This window comes from Sander vitreus, chromosome 15 (assembly GCF_031162955.1).
Source record: "Sander vitreus isolate 19-12246 chromosome 15, sanVit1, whole genome shotgun sequence".
NCBI classification, from domain to species: domain Eukaryota; kingdom Metazoa; phylum Chordata; class Actinopteri; order Perciformes; family Percidae; genus Sander; species Sander vitreus.
The window spans coordinates 29,366,099-29,386,730 of record NC_135869.1 but is presented as its reverse complement, the minus strand read 5'-3'; the positions used below and the strand labels follow the sequence as shown (position 1 = coordinate 29,386,730).

Genomic DNA, 20,632 nt, shown 5'->3' with positions numbered 1-20,632 from the left:
TGGAGAACTGGAGCTCGCCAGATCAGGACGCTCTCACCAGGCTAGGTGATACCAAACTTAGAAGCAAAACCGGACTTTTCCTTCTTGGTTATTAGAGGCCGAGCAGCAAAGCTGTGTGGACCCTAATGCTTTTGTCTGTATTATTGTTATTATTATTATTATTATTATTATTATTGTTGTTATTGTTATTATTAATATTGTTATTATTTTTATATTGTTATTATTATTATTATTATTCTTGGTGTTGCATATATCTAATCAGGCTCTGCTGTGGACAGCTGCCCTGCATATTATGAATGTGTGTCTCGTGTTGTCTTCCCGTCGACCATGCAACTCTTTTTCTTTTCTTTTTTTTCTGGGTCAAAATTATAAATGTACTTATTATTTCAACTTTTTGCTTTTCTGCCTTTAATGGAGAGAGAGAGAGAGAGAGAGAGAGAGGAGAGAGAGAGAGAGACAGACAAAGAGAGAGAGAGAGAGAGAGAGACAGACAAAGAGAGAGAGAGAGACAGACAAAGAGAGAGAGAGAGAGAGAGAGAGAGAGAGAGAATAAACCGCTCAGTATTAGAGTTTAGATTCTCTACCCAAGGCCGGGCTGTTATTTTCTGCCACTATCCTCGGGCCGGGCCCTTGAGCAAGCATTTGTTTTTTTTTAATCATTACTTTATTAGCCTAATTGGGTGGGGAGAAAGCTCTGCCATAATCAGAAATATTATCTATAGAGGCTATATTTAGGCCAAAGTAACAAATGTGTCCAAAAAGTTACACAAGTGGACTACAGTTACAAAATGCAACACGTGTCATGAGCGGAGTCTTCTCCTCTCGCACACATCTCACCAGGCCTGCTGGGCTGTATGGTGGAGCATCACACCGGGCCTGCTGGGCTGTATGGTGGAGCATCACACCGGGCCTGCTGGGCTGTATGGTGGAGCATCACACCGGGCCTGCTGGGCCGTATGGTGGAGCATCACACCGGGCTTACTGGGCCGTATGGTGGAGCATCACACCGGGCCTGCTGGGCTGGGCCGTATAGTGGAGCATCACACCGGGCCCGCTGGGCCGTATGATGGATCATTACACCGGGCCCGCTGGGCCGTATGGTGCAGCATCACACCGGGCCCGCTGGGCCGTATGGTGCAGCATCACACCGGGAATAAACAACTCTGAATTGTAGTTGAGAACGTCAATTATAACGGCCCACGTATTAAAAAAGTTTCGGGTTGAAATCGGGCTCGGGTTGGGTCGGGCTTGATTTTTTTTGGGCCAGATCTAAGCTCTATTCAGTATATGTGCGCCTGCTCTACCTCTGAGCAACCCGGCCACGTTTAAGTAACTTTTTTGATGTTTAAGTCACATGTTTTTTTTTAAGCTTTATTCCAACATTTTTCTCTTTTTTTTTTTTTAGCGTTATTTCATCTTTTTACTTCAAATGCTATAACATTGAATAAAACACCCAAATTCAATGAAAGTGGTGAACTGATTTATTTAACTTGTGAAGAGGAATGGTTGTATGGAACCATCCACATTATTCCTTTTGACAATTTGGTTGAAAGAAACCCAAATTCCAAACCCACCTGATTCTGATTAGCAGTCAGTCCAGTTCCAGTTTACAGGGTTCATACGTTTTGAGAAAAACTGGAAAAGTTATGGAATTCAAAAAATGTAAATTCCAGGCCTGGAAAGGTTTTGGAAACAAAAAGACCCAGAAAGTTTTGGAAAATTAATGGAATTTCTTTTTTTAACACCGCATAATAATATGTGATTAATAAATGTATTTCACGTCGTCCTAACCTCACCGTTCTATTCAGGGAGCGATATTACGACTCCCACTATGAACCACAGACATCATTCATTTGATTGTTAAACCTCTGAGGGGAACCTTTAACACAGATGTTTATTCTTATTGTGTAATGTCGACTGACATTTTCAGGAATACATAGTCATGGAAATTTGCCAAAAAGTCATGTTTTCATAGTTCTCCATCATTCGTCATTCATAGAAATGATGAACAAGCTTTAAATATTAGACCCAATAAAGATCAGTAGATTTTAATAAGAACGTAAAGTCCACATACTCAATTTATTTATTATAAATGACTCCAGCCAGTATTTTACCCTGCATATGAAAGTATAATATCAAGATTCTACGACGAAAACAATTACTCTCCCCAAAATAAATGTAATTTAAATCAGCAGAATATTACAAACTAATTTCCTGACAGAAATGTAGTTTAGATGAGTCCAACGGTGCATCAGTTTAACCCTGTTAATGAGAGAACATCACAGCTCCCTTTTTAAATTACTATTAGCATGAACATCATATTTGTGTCTCCTGTGTTTTTTTTTCTTCCCAGCATGCCTTTGGAGAAAGGGAACTCTGAGGTTTTCCGACAGCGGGAAGCGCGAGCCGCTCGGTTGGCCAACGAGATCGAGGGCAGCGTGCAGTACCGCCGGCGGGTTTCTTTGGAGAACGACGAGGGCCGCAGCGAGGAGGACAAATACAGCTCGGTGGTCCGAGAGAGGGAGGACCGGGCCAGTCCCGGGTTCCCCGCCAGCGGCCGGTAAGAGGAACACCACACAACTTCTCTGTCTGTTCGCCTTTTGGAGCTACATTATAAATACTAATTTTTATACTCTTTATTGATCCCCAATGGGGAAATTACAATGTACACTCTGTTGTTATTACACACACACACACACACACACACGGTCAGTACCTATACATGCACTAATGGAGAGATGTCAGAGTGGGGGGGCTGCCCATGCTCAGTACCTATACAGTGGGGAGAAGTATTTGATACACTGCCGATTTTGCAGGTTTTCCTACTTACAAACCATGTAGAGGTCTGTAATGTTTATCATAGGTACTCTTCAACTGTGAGAGACGGGATCTAAAACAAAAATCCAGAAAATCACATTTTATGATTATTAAATAATTAATTTGCATTTTATTGCATGACATAAGTATTTGATCACCTACCAACCAGTAAGAATTCCAGCTCTCACAGACCTGTTGGTTTTTCTTTAAGAAGCTCTCCTGTTCTCCACTCATTACCTGTATTAACGGCACCTGTTTGAACTCGTTACCTGTATAAAAGACACCTGTCCACACACTCAATCAACCAGACTCCAACCTCTCCACAATGGCCAAGACCAGAGAGCTGTGTAAGGACATCAGGGATAACATTGTAGACCTGCACAAGGCTGGGATGGGCTACAGGACAATAGGCAAGCAGCTTGGTGAGAAGTCAACAACTGTAACCGCAATTATTAGAAAATGGAAGAAGTTCAAGATGACGGTCAATCTCCCTCGGTCTGGGGCTCCATACAAGATCTCACCTTGTGGGGCATCAATGATCATGAGGAAGGTGAGGGATCAGCCCAGACCACGGCAGGACCTGATCAATGACCTGAAGAGAGCTGGGACCACAGTCCATCCATCCATCTTCATCCGCTTATCCGGGGTCGGGTCGCGGGGGTAGCAGCTCCAGCAGGGGACCCCAAACTTCCCTTTCCCGGGCCACATTAACCAGCTCCGACTGGGGGATCCCGAGGCGTTCCCAGGCCAGGTTAGAGATATAATCCCTCCACCTAGTCCTGGGTCTCCCCCGAGGCCTCCTCCCAGCTGGACGTGCCTGGAACACCTCTCTAGGGAGGCACCCAGGGGGCATCCTTACCAGATGCCCGAACCACCTCAACTGGCTCCTTTCGACGCAAAGGAGCAGCGGCTCTACTCCGAGCTCCTCACGGATAACTGAGCTTCTCACCCTATCTCTAAGGGAGACGCCAGCAACCCTCCTGAGGAAACCCATTTCGGCCGCTTGTACCCTGGATCTTGTTCTTTCGGTCATGACCCAGCCTTCATGACCATAGGTGAGGGTAGGAACAAAAACTGACCGGTAGATTGAGAGCTTTGCCTTCTGGCTCAGCTCTCTTTTCGTCACAACGGTGCGATAAATTGAATGTAATACCGCACCTGCTGTGCCGATTCTCCGACCAATCTCCCGCTCCATTGTCCCCTCACTCGCGAACAAGACCCCAAGGTACTTGAACTCCTTCACTTGGGGTAAGGACTCATTCCCTACCTGGAGAAGGCACTCCATCGGTTTCCCTGCTGAGAACCATGGCCTCCGATTTAGAGGTGCTGATCCTCATCCCAGCCGCTTCACACTCGGCTGCGAACCGATCCAGTGAGTGCTGAAGGTCACAGGCCGATGATGCCATCAGGACCACATCATCTGCAAAAAGCAGCGATGAGATCCCCAGCCCACCGAACTGCAACCCCTCTCCACCCCGACTACGCCTCGATATCCTGTCCATAAATACTACAAACAGGATTGGTGACAAAGCGCAGCTCCTGGCGGAGGCCAACTCTCACCTGAAACGAGTCCGACTTACTGCCGAGAACCCGGACACAGCTCTCGCTTTGGTCGTACAGAGATTGGATGGCCCTGAGAAGGGACCCCTCACCCCGTACTCCCGCAGCACCTCCCACAATATCTCCCGGGGCACCCGGTCATACGCCTTCTCCAGATCCACAAAACACATGTAGACTGGTTGGGCATACTCCCAGGCTCCCTCCAGGATCCTTGCGAGAGTAAAGATCTGGTCCGTTTTTCCACAACCAGGACGGAATCCGCATTGTTCCTCTTCAACCTGAGATTCGACTATCGACCGAACCCTCCTTTCCAGCACCTTGGAGTAGACTTTACCGGGGAGGCTGAGAAGTGTGATACCCCTGTAATTGGCACACACCCTCTGGTCCCCCTTTTTAAAAAGGGGAACCACCACCCCGGTCTGCCACTCCTTAGGCACCGTCCCAGACTTCCACGCAATGTTGAAGAGGCGTGTCAACCAAGACAACCTCTCCACACAGGGAAATTGATGCCAATCCCCCCTCATCCTCCAGCTCTGCCTCTACCATAGAGGGCGTATTAGTCGGATTTAGGAGTTCCTCAAAGTGCTCCTTCCACCGCCCTATTACCTCCTCAGTTGAGGTCAACAGCGTCCCATCCTTACTGTACACAGCTTGGATGGTTCCCCGCTTCCCCCTCCTGAGGTGGCGAACGGTTTTCCAGAAGTACCTTGGTGCCGACCGAAAGTCCTTCTCCATGTCTTCTCCAAACTTCTCCCACACACGCTGTTTTGCCTCTTTCACGGCAGAGGCTGCAGCCCTTCGGGCCCTTCGGTACCTTGCAACTGCCTCCTGAGTCGTCTGGGATAACATATCCCGGAAAGACTCCTTCTTCAGTCGGACGGCTTCCCTGACCACCGGTGTCCACCACGGTGTTCGTGGGTTACCGCCCCTTGAGGCACCTAAGACCACAGCTCCTCACCGCACATTGTCCACTCGGGTTCAATGCCCCCAGCCTTCACAGGGATGCACGAAAGCTCCGCCGGAGGTGTGAGTTGAAAGTCTGTCGGACAGGGGCCTCCTCCAGACGTTCCCAATTTACCCGCACTACCCGTTTGGGCTTACCAGGTCTGTCCAGAGTCTTCCCCCTGACCCACTCACCACCAGATGGTGATCGGTTGACAGCTCCGCCCCTCTCTTCACCCGAGTGTCCAAAACATACGGCCTCAGATCAGATGAAACAATTATAAAATCGATCATTGACCTTTGGCCTAGGGTGGTCTGGTACCAAGTACACTTATGAGCATCCCTATGTTCGAACATGGTGTTCGTTATAGACAATCCATGACTAGCACAGAAGTCCAACAACAAACAACCACTCTGGTTTAGATGAGGGAGGCCGTTCCTCCCAATCACGCCTCTCCATGTGTCTCCATCATTACCCACGTGCGCGTTGAAGTCCCCCCAGCAGAACTATGGAGTCCCCGACTGGAGCCCCATGCAGGACTCCACTCAAGGTCTCCAAGAAGGCCGAATACTCCGAACTCTTGTTCGGTGCATATGCACAAACAACAGTCAGAGTTTTCCCCCCCCACAACACGCAGGCATAGGGAGGCGACCCTCTCGTCCACCGGGTTAAACTCCAATGTAGCGGCGCTCAGCCGGGGGCTTGTGAGTATCCCCCACCCCGCCCGCGCTCACACCCTGGGCAACTCCGGAGAAGAAAAGAGTCCAACCCCTATCCAGGAGTATGGTTCCAGAACCAAGACTGTGCGTAGAGGTAAGCCCCACCAGATCTAACCGGTAGCGCCCCACCTCCCGCACAAGTTCCGGCTCCTTCCCCCACAGAGAGGTGACATTCCACGTCCCCCAGAGCCAGCCTCTGCTGCCCAGGTCTGGTCCGTCGAGGCCCCTGACCTTCACTGCCACCCATGTGGCAGCGCACCCGACCCCAGCGGTTCCTCCCACAGGTGGTGGGCCCATGGGATGGAGAGATGTCCGCCACGTAGCTTTTTCGGGCTGTGCCCGGCCGGGCTCCGTGGCAAACCCGGCCACCAGACGCTCGCTGACGAGCCCTCCATCTGGGCCTGGCTCCAGACGGGGGCCCCGGGCTTCCTCCGGGCAGGGTCACTTCATCCCTTCCTCGATGTTTCATAGGATTTTTGAACCATTCTTTGTCTGGCCCCTCACCTGAGACCACTTTGCCTTGGGAGACCCTACCAGGAGCACAAAGCTCCAGACAACACAGCCCTCAGGTTCATAGGGACACACAAACCTCTCCACCACGATAAGGTGATGGTTCCCGGAGAAGTGGGACCACAGTCTCAAAGAAAACCATTAGTAACACACTACGCCGTCATGGATTAAAATCCCGCACGCAAGGTCCCCCTGCTCAAGCCAGCGCATGTCCAGGCCCATCTGAAGTTTGCCAATGACCATCTGGATGATCCAGAGGAGGAATGGGAGAAGGTCATGTGGTCTGATGAGACAAAAATAGAGCTTTTTGGTCTAAACTCCACTCGCCGTGTTTGGAGGAAGAAGGATGAGTACAGCCCCACGAGCACCATCCCAACCGTGAAACATGGAGGTGGAAACATCATTCTTTGGGGATGCTTTTCTGCAAAGGGGACAGGACGACTGCACCGTATTGAGGGGAGGATGGATGGGGCCATGTATCGTGAGATCTGGGCCAACAACCTCCTTCCTTCAGTAAGAGCATTGAAGATGGGTCGTGGCTGGGTCTTCCAGCATGACAACGACCCGAAACACACAGCCAGGGCAACTAAGGAGTGGCTCCGTAAGAAGCATCTCAAGGTCCTGGAGTGGCCTAGCCAGTCTCCAGACCTGAACCCCATAGAAAATCTTTGGAGGGAGCTGAAAGTCCGTATTGCCCAATGACAGCCCCGAAACCTGAAGGATCTGGAGAAGGTCTGTATGGAGGAGTGGGCCAAAATCCCTGCTGCAGTGTGTGCAAACCTGGTCAAGAACTACAGGAAACATATGATCTCTGTAATAGCAAACAAAGGTTTCTGTACCAAATATTAAGTTCTGCTTTTCTGATGTATCAAATACTTATGTCATGCAATAAAATGCTAATTAATTACTTAATAATCATACAATGTGATTTTCTGGATTTTTGTTTTAGATTCTGTCTCTCACAGTTGAAGAGTACCTATGATAGAAATTACAGACCTCTACATGCTTTGTTAGTGGGAAAACCTGCAAAATCAGCAGTGTATCAAATACTTGTTCTCCCCACTGTACATGCACTAATGGAGAGATGTCAGAGTGGGGGGGCTGCCCATGCTCAGTACCTATACATGCACTAATGGAGAGATGTCAGAGTGGGGGGGCTGCCCATGCTCTGTACCTATACATGCACTAATGGAGAGATGTCAGAGTGGGGGGGCTGCCCATGCTCAGTACCTATACATGCACTAATGGAGAGATGTCAGAGTGAGGGGGCTGCAACTGCTGAGCGGTTCTGGGGGGTTCAGTGCCTTGCTCAAGAGCACCTTGGCAGTGCCCAGGAAGTGAACTGGTACTTCTCCAGCTACCAGTCCACCTCCGTATTTCGGTCAGTACAGGGACTTGAACCAGCTACCCTCCGGTTCCCAACCCAACTCCCTACGGATTTAAATTGAAAAATGATTATAATGAGAGAGTCAAAGTTATTGTTAAAAATCCGGCTTCAGTTGTTTTTTGTTCTCTGATCGACTCAACTTGTATCCGGAAGGAACTTCATTCACTATTTCTGTCTGTTCGCTTTATGGAGCTACATTTTAAAAATGATTATAATACAAATCTGTGAAAGGAGAGTCAGAGATATTGTTAAAAATCTGGCTTCAGTTTGATTTTGTTCTCTGATCAACTTGTATTTGTTTCCATAACTTCTGTGTTCACTGATTTTTATAAGAAAAAGATTTAAACATTTTAAGTCTGAGTTATCCTTAAAAATCAGGCTTCAGGGCACCCAGATAGCTCACCTGGTAGAGCAGGTTTACTCCTCGATGCAGCGGGCGCAGGTTCGACTCCTACCTGCAGCCCTTTGCTGCATGTCATCCCCCATCCCTCTCCCCCTTTCATGTCTATCCACTGTCTCTATGTAATAAAGGGAAAAGCCCCCAAAAATAATAATAATTAATAAAAAAAAAAAAAAAAGCCATTCTAAACTAATAGGTTTTGAGTTTGGACCTAAAAAGATCTCCATCTGTAATAGTGTGAATATCAGTTTGAGGGGGTGTAACTTGTTGCAGAGTCTCGGGGCAGATCACCCCCCCCCCACACACACACACACACACACACACACACCCCCACCCCGTTGGGACTTCTAAAACCTGCTGATTTGAAGACCGCAAGGACCGGTTGTGCTCACGCAGCGTTAAAATCTCAGACAAATACTCCGGGGTCAGACCATTTAAGGCCTTGAAAATAAACAATAAAATCTTAAACTCTATTGTAAAACACACAGGGAGCCAGCGTAGGGTGTAGAGAACGGGGGGATTTGAGCACGTCTAGATGGATTTGTTAAAAAGCGAGCAGCAGCATTTTGAACAAGTTGAAGTCGTGAGATGGTCTGATTCAGACCAACATAAAGAGCATTACAGTAATCCAGCCTTGAACTAATGAAATCATGAATAGCCTTTTCTAGGTCGTGCCTGTTAAGGAAGGGCTTAACTTCAGCCCGGAGACGAAGCTGGAGAAAGCTCATTCTAACAACATTGCTGATCTGCTTGTCAGATTTCATGTTGCAATCAAAAGTAAAAGAGACAGATTCCTTTCGTTCCTTTCTGCTCTGCTGTCTGTAAACAAGCTCACAGAAATTCCTCTCAGATTAAAAACCATCTTTCTTTCCTCTCACCACTTCCATCTGTTTCTCTTTCCAGGGAAGGTAAATACATTCCTCTGCCTCAGCGGGCTCGGGAGATCGGCCTGTCTGGCAGGACCGGAGCCTCCGGGCGCACCGGTACACCGGCGTCCTCCAGACACCCGACGCCTGGCTCATCTTCCCCCAAACCGTCGACTGATAGGAGCAGCCCGCTGTCTGTCAGGACGGCCTACTCTCCTCACCAATCGCAGAGCAGCCCACCGGCAGCCGGCAGCCCTCCCTGCACCAATCACGTCCTCCCGCACTCCCTCTCCCACCCGCAGGCGCTGGCCGACTCCACTCGCTCGGCCGTTAACGGAGGTATGGAGGCGGTTTAAGCTTGGAAGACACCCGTTTCTAGTTTGGAAGTACAATAAATTCTCAAATGGAGGACAATTAAAGAGAGAACTGGGTTTATTTCTGCTTTCTCCTGTCTTATAAGTACATTTGATTTGATTTTAATAAGGAGCCTCGCTGTCCTGTTAAAGGCAACATGGGCCCACAGAGGTGGTTTCTACTTAGAATCATCAGATTTGGTCTGGTCCAAACTTCACAAACACTCTGGGTTGTTTCCATTTCTTTCAACCAATCACAGTCATCTTAAGCTCCAGACGCTTAAGACGGTGTCTCTGCTAAACAGTCTCAGGAAGGAAGTGGTTCTGGTGGAACATTTGCACCCCGCAAAAGAAAACCCCTCATCCAATATTAAATGAAGTTAACTGTTGACACAACACAGTAACGTGAGCTATTTAAATGAGCTGATACATGGTTAAACCTCATTGGCTCTTCAAGTGTATCTCCGTGTGGACTACATCCACAGCAATCCCACCAATCAGTCCCAAAACCTCCCAGTTAGAGAGGAAATGACCTAACATATTCTTTATAAATCTTTACAATCATTCCCTGAAAGAACAGACAACACACAGAGAGCACAAGGGGAGAGGCATAGCTTATCCACCTGCTGAATGTCAGGCTGTATCCTGGAAATGTACTTCCGTTGATCTAAACTAATTTCAGTCTGACTGCAGCTTGAGAGTTGTATTAGTCAATAAAAGATGATTCTTTAGGGCGCCTGGTTAGCTCACCTGGTAGAGCGCGTGGCCATATATAAAATTTTACTCCTTGACGCAGTGGCTGCAGGTTCGACTCCACCCTGCGGCTCTTTGCTGCATGTCGTCCCCCCTTCTCCTTTCTTGTCTTCAGCTGTCCTACCAAAATACAGGCCTAAAATGCCCAGAACACTTTAGTGTATTATAGTGTTTGTGCATGTGTGTTTTGTCTCTAATTGCTTCACTCTGTCTGTCTCAGTTACATCCAGAACCTCTCCCAAATCCCAGAGACTTCAGAGCAGCAGAAACCTGAGGACCCCAAACTCCCAGTCCTCACAGGCAGGTAAGTAAGACACACACACACACACACAGACACACACACACAGACACACAGACACACACACACACACACACACACACACACACACAGACACATACACAGACAGACACACACACACAGACACAGATTCTCCTCACACTCTTTCACTTCCGTCCAGTCTCTCGTGCTCCTAAAGCAGACGCCCCTCCCCAGGATCTCCCCCTGGTCGGCCCCATTTTCTTGGACTCCTCCTCCACTATCAGCACGGCGACCACCAAGCCCTCTGGCCCCACCCCACTCTTCCCAGTTGATGGTGAGACATTTATTGTATATGTTTTCAGTTTTTGAGATTGTAAAATATTCAGAAAAAAGCCCTGGATACAGAGACGTACTTCCTGTCCTCCACAGTGAATGAGATCCTCAACACAGCAGCTAAAGAGAGAACTGAAAGTCTGTCTGAAGGCAAGAACAGCAAAGGTGAATTATACTTAACGTGACAAAACAATGGCTTTATAATACTGTAGCTGTGATCCACACACATCAGTTCTCCTGTGAGCTGTGTGTGTCTGATGACCAGTGCTTTCTAACTGCTCTCATCTCTCCCAGCTCCCACGGTGCAGCAGAGATCCCAGCTGGAGGAGCTCCGCAAGTTTGGCAAAGAATTCAGGGTGAGAATGATGTGATGCTGAGGGGTCAGGGGTCAAGACCCTCATTTACAGTTATTCATTTTGCAGAGGTGATGTACAAACTAGGTACAATCCAAGCCTCAGTAGCAGGGATCGATACTGGTTTTACAAGGCCGATACTGATTATTAGTAGTTAATGAAACCGATGACAGATATTTGGAACCGATGTGCATTTACAGTGAAAATGAAAATCTATGAAAGTCAAAATTAAGAATTAGGGCCCTATTTGAATGATCTAACCGGCAATTTCCACTGGATGCGTGACGGCTGCACAGACGTTCCGCATCCAGTGGAAATCCGGAGTAAGTGCACGGCGTGAAGCGCCTGGCGCAGGTGCGTTTAGGGCGTGTCCAAAATCACTTTTGCTTGTTTAACGGCAGAAAAAAGGGTCAGAGTGCCGGGTGCATGGTTCAAAAGGGTTGTACTTAGGCCCTGTTTATGTGAAAACGACAAAATATCTTGGTTCTGGCCTTCTTTGAAAAAGAAGCTTTTTGTTAATGCTAGCACACAGTTTTATTAATAGTTTTTATCTCATATTGTTGTTGGGTATTTTATTCCGTTTTGTCTGATTTTATTTGCCTTTTTAGCCCTGTTCAACCATGTAAAACCAACATGACATCATGACTTCACGTAATCATACATGCCAACTTTCTAAACCCGAGTGGCGTGTTATCTGGACGCATTTTGAGCTATCCTCCTGTATGTCTATGCTGTATACAGCGGACGGCAGTCTGCCACGTCACAGCGTGAACATACACGCCACTTTCTAAAGCCACGTGGCGTGTTATCGCGAGACTACGGTTGGGTTTAGGAAACGTGACACGTGGGACCTGATCCCCGGTCTCCTGGTGAAAGTCAGATTTTCTCCCTTTCATACTACTCAGAAGTCAGCTTACAGTAAAGTTATAAAATGTTAAATGATATAAAATAATGTTAATATTTTGTGTTTCTTCCCGTCTGTCTCCCAGCTGCAGCCCACCTCCTCTCCGTCAGGGAGCCCGGCCGCTGCAGATCCTCCTCAGCACAGCTCTGCCCCCCTGGCCTCCTCCTCTGCCTCCCCCGCACCCCCTAAACCTGCCCCCTCCTCTGCCCAAGATCTGCAGCAGACCCCAGAGGCCGCTGCCACCCCCGCTGGCGGCCTCCAGTCTTCGGGGCCAGAGGGGCCACAGCCTGGGACCCCGGCCCCTGGCAGCGAGGACGGCTGCTCAGAGAGCGGGGAACGTCCAGACTCTGCAGCTGCAACGTAAGTCACTACTGTGACTACTATCAATCAATTAATCATGCTTTTCATACATGTAAATGTAGCACAAAGTGCTTCATACAAAATCCTTCACACACACACACACACACACACATATATATATACACGGACACAGATCTACAAACATAACACAATACACTGGTTCAATGTATATTTTGCAGCCAAATGCATCTTTTCTGTTTTCTGTTTTGCAGCCAAGTGAAGAACTCAACATTGAATCCAAATGCAAAAGAATTTCTTCCCGTTAAAGTTAACACAGTCCAGGTTAGTTTGTTAAAACTGTCACAAACACAATCACCTTCTGATTTTAATTAATGTTTGATGTCTGTCGGAGAAGGATTTGACTCTTTAACAAACATGTAATCTGGTATGTATCGTGTTAAACAGTAACTGTTGAACTGGTCTATGAGAAACCTCTCAACCTTCCATGTTGAATCCTAACTTTAGCTAAACTTACTTCACATTTTCTCCTCTGACAGTATTTCTTTCTGTGTGTTGTGACAGAAGCCTGCGCCGACCCCCACCCCTCCCCGACCGACCCCACCCAGCCCCTCTCTGGTTCTGGCGCCTCAAGGACAGCCAGGAGGGGGCGCCATCTACAGCAACCCACCCGGCCACTATCTGTCCTACGTCTCCCCCCTCCACATCCAGGGACACCAGATCCAGGTCTCAACCCCTCCTCTCTTCAGTGTCTTCTGTCATATATTCTATATTATCAGATGGCGTGATTACACTGCTGTGATTTTAAAGTCTGTTGTCTCCTCTTCTTTAGGCTCCTCAGATGTATCAGTACACCATGTCGACGGTCAATCAGGGCAAATACCCCAGAGCCAAAGGTACACACACACACACAGAGACACAGAGACACACACACACACACACACACACACACACACACACACACACACACACACACACACACACACACACAAACACACACACACACACACACACACACACACACACACACACACACACACACACACACACACAGACACACACACACACACACACACACACACACACACACAGACAGAGACACACACCGAGACACACACACACACACACACTCACATTAAATCACGTCAGCTAACAGGGTAACTGCCTGACTCCACGCAACATTATGAAATACTTCCTGTTTACATCTCACAAAGCATTATTGTAGTGTAAAATGGTCAACAGGATGTTCAACCACCCTTTTGCATATTTTCCTGGTATCGTGCAGCCCTAATGACTATCAACATGACTCTCAGCTGAACCGTGAAACTGACCGTGTGTTGTGGCGTTTCAGGCCCGGTGGTGGGACAGCGCCCGGAGCACTCAGCCTCCCCCATGCTCTCAGCTGCGGCCTCGGCAGCAGGACCCCCGCTGGTGGCTTCCCCTTACCCGCAGTCCTACCTGCAGTACGGCCAGGTGCTCCAGGCCATGCCCCCACACTACCACGGACAGGTACGCACATTTGACTAGTAGTTTGTAGTCTAACGTTCACTATACTCGACCTGGCGTACAACAGTGTGACGTCATGGGAGCGCCGTAACTATTTATACTCGCGCTAGTTGCAGTTAGTGATGGTCAAATGAAGCTTTGCGAACCACTGTCTTTATTTTATTTTATTTTATAAAGCTTCATTTGACCATCACTACTTGCTGTTGCTGCTACTAGCTGCACCCGCGCTGCGTCACGGAGAGATACCGCAGGTCTTTCCTGCCTGCTGCTGTCAGACTCTACAATCAGCTCTGCTCTCACTAGACCACATGGACCAAGTACACACACCAGGACTGATGAAACATAAGACATATAGAGACAAGACAATAAAACATGTGACTTTGCAATTACTGTAAATACATTTTACTATTTTATAGGGCTGTCAAATGATACATTTCTTTAATCGCGATTAATCACCAAATGTCTATAGTTAATCACGATTAATCGCATGTTTTATCACGTTACAATCACATGTTACAATCACACAGTTATTAAGTCCATATTAACAATGAAAGCCGTTCTTACCAGAGGATCTTAACTGGGAATCAAATGAATGCAAAGAAAGTTACTTTATGAACTTGATTGTAAGATTTGTATTTATTTATTATTTATTTACTGTAAACAAAAGAACAATGTGGGACTCTGTCATTATTGCACCATTCCTCCAAGTCCCTAACTAACTGAGATGTAACACTAACACGTTGCTTCTACAGTACAAACTAAATGGTCCAAAAACCGGACGCCACAGCAGGACATTTGTAACCTTTACGTTCTTCTAATAAGGAATGTAACAATTCTCCTGGACAGAAAAGGGGGTGGACAATGTCCCAAATGACAAAAACAGTCAAAACGATACAAAAGACACAGTCCTAAAACCATATGCTGATATACATAGTCCATATAGTGTTTAGTAACTCCTAAATAATGTAGATTCCTCACTGACGTCCAGTGATCAGCGGTTAATTAGAAAGCGTTTGGACTCTGCAGCAGTTCCAGTGTGGCTGCTGTCTCCGTGTCCTACAGGCTGTGTGGTGAGACTACTGTCCCCCTCCACAACTTTTTAAAAGTAAACTTTCCATTCAGAATCTTATTGGCATCCATTTCTGCGTCTCGCACTCGCCATCCACTCAAAATGTAACGTTAGCCTACTGCTCTTTGGCCGGCTCCAAGCCCAAACAAGTGCAGACGTGTCTGTTGTTGTGTTTCCGGTCTAGCTAGATCCGGTGTGGTGTTGTAGTTTTTCTAACGTTACTAGTTGTTGCAACAGCACGTGAAAAAAACTACGTTTGCTAGGCCAAAAAGAACGTTAATCTTGCGATAAAAAAATTGACACTGTTAAAATGGGTTTGCGTTAACGCCGTTAATAACGCGTTTAACTGACAGCACTACTATTTTAATATTTCCTATATTTATTATTGTTGTGCGTTAACGTGTGTCCTCTACTTTCCTCTTATCCCTCGCTGCTGCAACAGTGTGAATTCCCCCATTGGGGGATTAATAAAGGAATCTGAATGTAAACTAAAAATGAACTGTGAGTAGTTGATCAAATCTTTGTCTTCTGTGTCTTGTTGTTTCCAGACAGTTTACTCGATGCTGCAGGGGGGAGCGAGGATGCTGACGTCTGGGGCCCCTCCTCAGCAGATGGGTCCACCTGGCCCCCAGTACCCCGGCCAGGCTGAGGGCCCCCAGGGGCCACAACAGGCCATGTATGGTAAGCTCCGTTCAGTTTGGGAATGAAAGCCGCAGCAGGATGTTATTTAAATCTAATCTAACCATGAATTTTCTGTGTTTAGTTTAGTTCTCATAATAAGTAATTCATTGTGAGGAAAAGATGTGATGCAAAATGTTTTTGAGACTTTCAGAGCTTCTGAAAGAATTTGCATTAATGTTTTTAAGTAATCAAGTTTCTCGAGGAATCGTTTCAGCCCTAATTTGTTTTAAATGTAAGAAAATACTTAACAGGTCCAATTTAAACCATCTATATTTAAGTTTGTTTTAACCTTCTGCAGGATTATTGCACCTTTAAAGGCCCAGTGTGTAACGTGTTTAGTTGTTCTTTATCTAAAGCTGGGTTGCCCGTTCACCAACTCGTCCTTTTTCATGAATATTTACCTCCACCATCAATTCAGAGGATTCCTATTGGCTTGAAATGTAACATTAGCGTTAGCATGAACTAGACGCTCCATATTCATGCTGCATCTAGAAATATGTCAGCTGGTAAGAGACATACAGGACATACTGCTCCACCTTAGTGAGTGTGTGTGGTGTGTGTGTGTGTGTGTGTGTGTGTGTGTGTGTGTGTCTCTCTCTCTGTGTGTGTCTCTCTCTCTGTGTGTGTGTCTCTCTCTCTGTGTGTGTGTGTGTCTCTCTCTGTGTGTGTATAAGGGACATACTGCTCCACCTTAGTGTGTGTGTGTGTGTAAGGGACATACAGGACATACTGCTCCATCTTTCATGTTGTCTCTGTCACATGATGAACTCCCAGCTGCTGCTAATGCTGCTAACAGGTATCGTAGCTTCCTGAAGAAGGAAACATGGAGGACCACACGTATTCAAAATCCAGATTTCAGGAACAGGAGTCTTCTTCTTCTTCACCCAGAAACAGAAAAAAGGAGATTGAAAAGAGCAAGAGAGCGTCTTCTTGAAGCGTGAAGGCTACCGTAGCTGTGATACGTACTCTGAACTGCGTGGTGTCAGAGAGTTGATGATATATGATCTCAACGTTAGACGGGAGACACTCACACACACTGGACCTTTAAGGACTGAGAAGTTGCTAATTAATTCTTTTATTTGGTGTTTCTCTCTCAGCTCAGTCGTTCTCTCACCATTCGGGCCCCATGCATCATCCTCAGCCCTCCAGCACCCCCACTGGGAACCAGCCTCCTCCCCAGCACACAGCTCCCAGTCCCGGACACAATCAGGTAACACTGGATGATGAGACAGTATTTTGTCCCAAAGAAAAGCCTAGGCGTACTTTGTAAAATGGTTGGCAGTAATTTATACGCAGTTTGTAAAGGGCTAGCAGTGTTTCCTCTATGTTGATTTGACCGTGGCGGCCCCCCACAGCAACATTTCTGCTCCCCCACGCTATCAGAAACAGGGCTGCATTGTTAGAGTGCATGTCGGAGAATAGCGCGGACACTCGGCAGGATAACTAGCCAGCTGAGATGGTGTGTGTACGTGCTTGAGAACTGTCAATCGTATAACTTATGTTGTCAGTTCATTTGAGCCTGGTCCTGTATCAGTCTATAGGTCCTGTGTCGGTCTATAGGTCCTGTGTCGGTCTATAGGTCCTGTGTCGGTCTATAGGGCCTGTATCAGTCTATAGGGCCTGTATCAGTCTATAGTCCTGTATCGGTCTATAGGTCCTGTATCGGTCTATAGGGCCTGTATCGGTCTATAGTCCTGTATCGGTCTATAGTCCTGTATCAGTCTATAGGGCCTGTATCGGTCTATAGGGCCTGTATCGGTCTATAGGGCCTGTATCAGTCTATAGGGCCTGTATCAGTCTATAGTCCTGTATCAGTCTATAGGTCTTGCTAATGTAAATGAAGTTAACTGGTGATTTTCGTTGTTTGTATTCTTCACCTGTGAGCTAAATTGCACGTGGCTGTTGATTGGATAGCGACGTTTGTATTTGAGGTGCATTATTTACATGCTGTAGTAGTTATACTGCATTAAGATACTGTAATTAATACTGGGTTACTGTGACTTGCTGCAGAATGCTTAGCCTATATGTCAAGAAGTTGGCCTCTATAGGAACTCAACAAATACAGTTCAATCACAACAGAAAATATGCCTGATTGTGTGTGAATGGAGGTGAATACATATATTAGTCTGTGTTGCAGTGAAGTCTCAGGTCCGTTTCATGGGGGGGTGGGTGCGGACCTGCCCCCACTGCTAAAACAAATCCTAAAGGAAACACTGGCTAGTATTACAATCTGATTATCTTGGTCAGAATTTAACATAACGCCCATAAAAAAAACTTTGTATGTCCAAAACTTTTGCTTTTCAGAAAATGAAACAAACAGGCTAATGTGAAAACATTATATTGAGCTATTTACCTTCCACAAAGTCAGATGAAATCGCCTTGTCACTGTTTGTAAAACTCACAGACAAGACGATATATATGGAGATATTTTTCATCCCTAAAATAATATTGAAACAAACAGTGGTTCTGAGATGGAAACAAAACCTTTTTTCAAACGCTTTTTACTGTTAGAGCGGCAGTAAGACATTTCTGACCAAAAAAAGAGGAAAATAATGTGAAGTTTGTGTTAAAAAAATAATGTAATACAGTTGGAAGAAAACAAGGTTTCTGTGTGATGTCCTGATGTGCGATCTTTGCCTCTTCCTGTGACATGATTTGATCACTCGTAGGTTTTTTTTAATCTTTATCTGAAACTCTGTTTTCCCTCTCAGTCAAATCAGGCTGGTCCTCAGCCTCAGTCCATGTTCCACTCTGGAGGTTTGTCGGCCCCCAACCCTCCTAACATGCAGCCAGGCCACAGCTCCCCCCAGGCCTCCTACACCATGCAGGGATACAGCCTCCCCACCCACCAGCCACTGCCCCACGGCTTCCCCTCCATCAGCCAGCTCACACAGGTGAATATGAACAGCCGCCAACTCTGTGTGTGTGTGTGTGTGTGTGTGTGTGTTAGTAAAGAGAGAATGGGAGAAGGAAGTATGTGTGAGGTGGACCTGGTCACCACAGACCCAAATCTTGTCAGCTGTTGCTACTGTCATATGCTGCATGTCTCTTCATGTGGCACATTATGTTTGGCACATTGTATGGGTCACTTCTTATATCATAACAAGGTAATGCAATGTGTAATCAAGTGATGACTGATTAACAGTAATGTAAACACCTGTTGATACTACAACAATGCAAAGTATAGGCTCTTAACCTTGCAGTTTTGCACATATCATGTAAGATTCAATTTCTCCATTTCTTTGCACGAAAACTCTCCAGAAAGTGCCATTTAATGGTTTATTTTTCAAAACAATTCCCAGGGGGGGGGCAGACCCCCTTAGGGAGAGCCCCCCCACATAACAAATCCCAATTTAACCCCTGCATACAACGTTCTATGCAAGTAATATTAATGATTGGGGGGGGGGTGCTGTCGCAGCGTCATGGGTGTGGCGTATATTTTCCTGCTTTTTTGTCCTTTGCCAATCACACCTATGAGTTACACACCGGGCCGATAATCGGCCGTCTGACAGTCTGGCGAGGTCGTGACTCGAGTCTGGTCGGTGTGTTCCGTGCCGTCGTCAGTCGGAGGAGCGTCAGCGTTTATTTTGGCCGATTTGACTTGTTCAGTCAGAGACAGGGCAGTCGGGACTAACCAGGAAAAGGGGAGCAGGATGAGCGTGACTATCCATCCATCCATCCATCTTCGTCCGCTTATCCGGTATCGGGTCGCGGGGGTAGCAGCTCCAGCAGGGGACCCCAAACTTCCCTTTACGTCTCGTCTCTTCGGTGTTCTGAGGAACTTTTTGGACCAACTCGTCCCTTTAGAGCTATAAGTAAACGTGCTTGGTCGGGACTATTGCCGTCCCTTTAGCGCTATAAGTAAACGTGCTTGGTCGGGACTATTGACGTCCCTTTAGAGCTATAAGTAAACGTGCTTGGTCGGGACTATTGTCGTCCCTTTAGAGCTATAAGTAAACGTGCTTGGTCGGGACTATTGACGTCCCTTTAGAGCTATAAGTAAACGTGCTTGGTCGGGACTATTGACGTTCCTTTTGACGTAGTTATGTTAAGGAAAGGGTCGTGGGTGGGCGTACGGTTCTGTGACACGCAGGAGGAAAGTAAAAAGCGACTATAGCAAGCGTGACAAGCAGGACGTGAACCCCTCTCTCCTGGTGAAAGTCCTGTGTTTGACCCATCCACCCCCCCAACCAACCTCCTAACATACTCCTCTCTAAATCCTCTCTAACTGCTGCTCTCCCCGGTGCGTTACACAAACACGTTGAAAGACGCCTTTTTCATCACATCAGACGCTGACAGCGTCTGCGAGCAGGAAAATTGGGGCTAAAGCTGCCATCACACGCAGATTGTCATGTGGCGTCTTATTTGTCCTCTGCAGGCTCATGTTACAGGAGGAATGTCTGGACCGCACCACTCTGCTGGCCACGGCCTGCCGCCCGTCATGCTGCACTACGTCTCCCCTCAGCAGGGCGGGGGCTCCAACCCCCAACATGGCCCCCAACAGGGAGCGCCACAACACTTCTACATCGGACACCCACAAGGTACAACACACGCCGAAACACAGACTGGCTCTGACATGCTATACTATGACATATCATGACTTCTTTCATCATGCTATACTATGACATATCGTGACTTCTTTCATCATGCTATACTATGACATATGACTTCTTTCATCATGCTATACTATGACATATCATGACATCTTTCATCATGCTATACTATGACATATCGTGACTTCTTTCATCATGCTATACCAATTTATTTTCTACATATTACACCTTTTTTTTTCTTTTTTTTTTTTTTTACTTTTTGGACATACTATACTATGACTTTTTATGAATATTTTGTCAAATGATTACAATTTTTTAATCGCATATTTTATCACATGATTATAATTG

The 20,632-nt window shown here is 46.7% G+C and overlaps 1 protein-coding gene across 7 annotated transcripts in view; it reads left to right on the top strand.

The window, feature by feature from the left end:
* Positions 1 to 20,632, top strand: part of atxn2l (ataxin 2-like) — a 33,327-nt gene that overhangs the window by 9,718 nt on the left and 2,977 nt on the right. For all 7 annotated transcript variants that reach the window (XM_078268703.1, XM_078268707.1, XM_078268705.1 and 4 more), the window contains exons 8-22: positions 2,354 to 2,560; positions 9,240 to 9,541; positions 10,529 to 10,612; positions 10,767 to 10,901; positions 10,997 to 11,065; positions 11,195 to 11,256; positions 12,243 to 12,517; positions 12,730 to 12,799; positions 13,040 to 13,201; positions 13,308 to 13,371; positions 13,827 to 13,984; positions 15,599 to 15,731; positions 16,829 to 16,941; positions 18,443 to 18,625; positions 20,110 to 20,272. In XM_078268703.1, the coding sequence (XP_078124829.1) occupies positions 2,354 to 2,560; positions 9,240 to 9,541; positions 10,529 to 10,612; positions 10,767 to 10,901; positions 10,997 to 11,065; positions 11,195 to 11,256; positions 12,243 to 12,517; positions 12,730 to 12,799; positions 13,040 to 13,201; positions 13,308 to 13,371; positions 13,827 to 13,984; positions 15,599 to 15,731; positions 16,829 to 16,941; positions 18,443 to 18,625; positions 20,110 to 20,272 (2,180 nt within the window). The remainder of the gene's footprint in view (positions 1 to 2,353; positions 2,561 to 9,239; positions 9,542 to 10,528; positions 10,613 to 10,766; positions 10,902 to 10,996; positions 11,066 to 11,194; positions 11,257 to 12,242; positions 12,518 to 12,729; positions 12,800 to 13,039; positions 13,202 to 13,307; positions 13,372 to 13,826; positions 13,985 to 15,598; positions 15,732 to 16,828; positions 16,942 to 18,442; positions 18,626 to 20,109; positions 20,273 to 20,632) is intronic.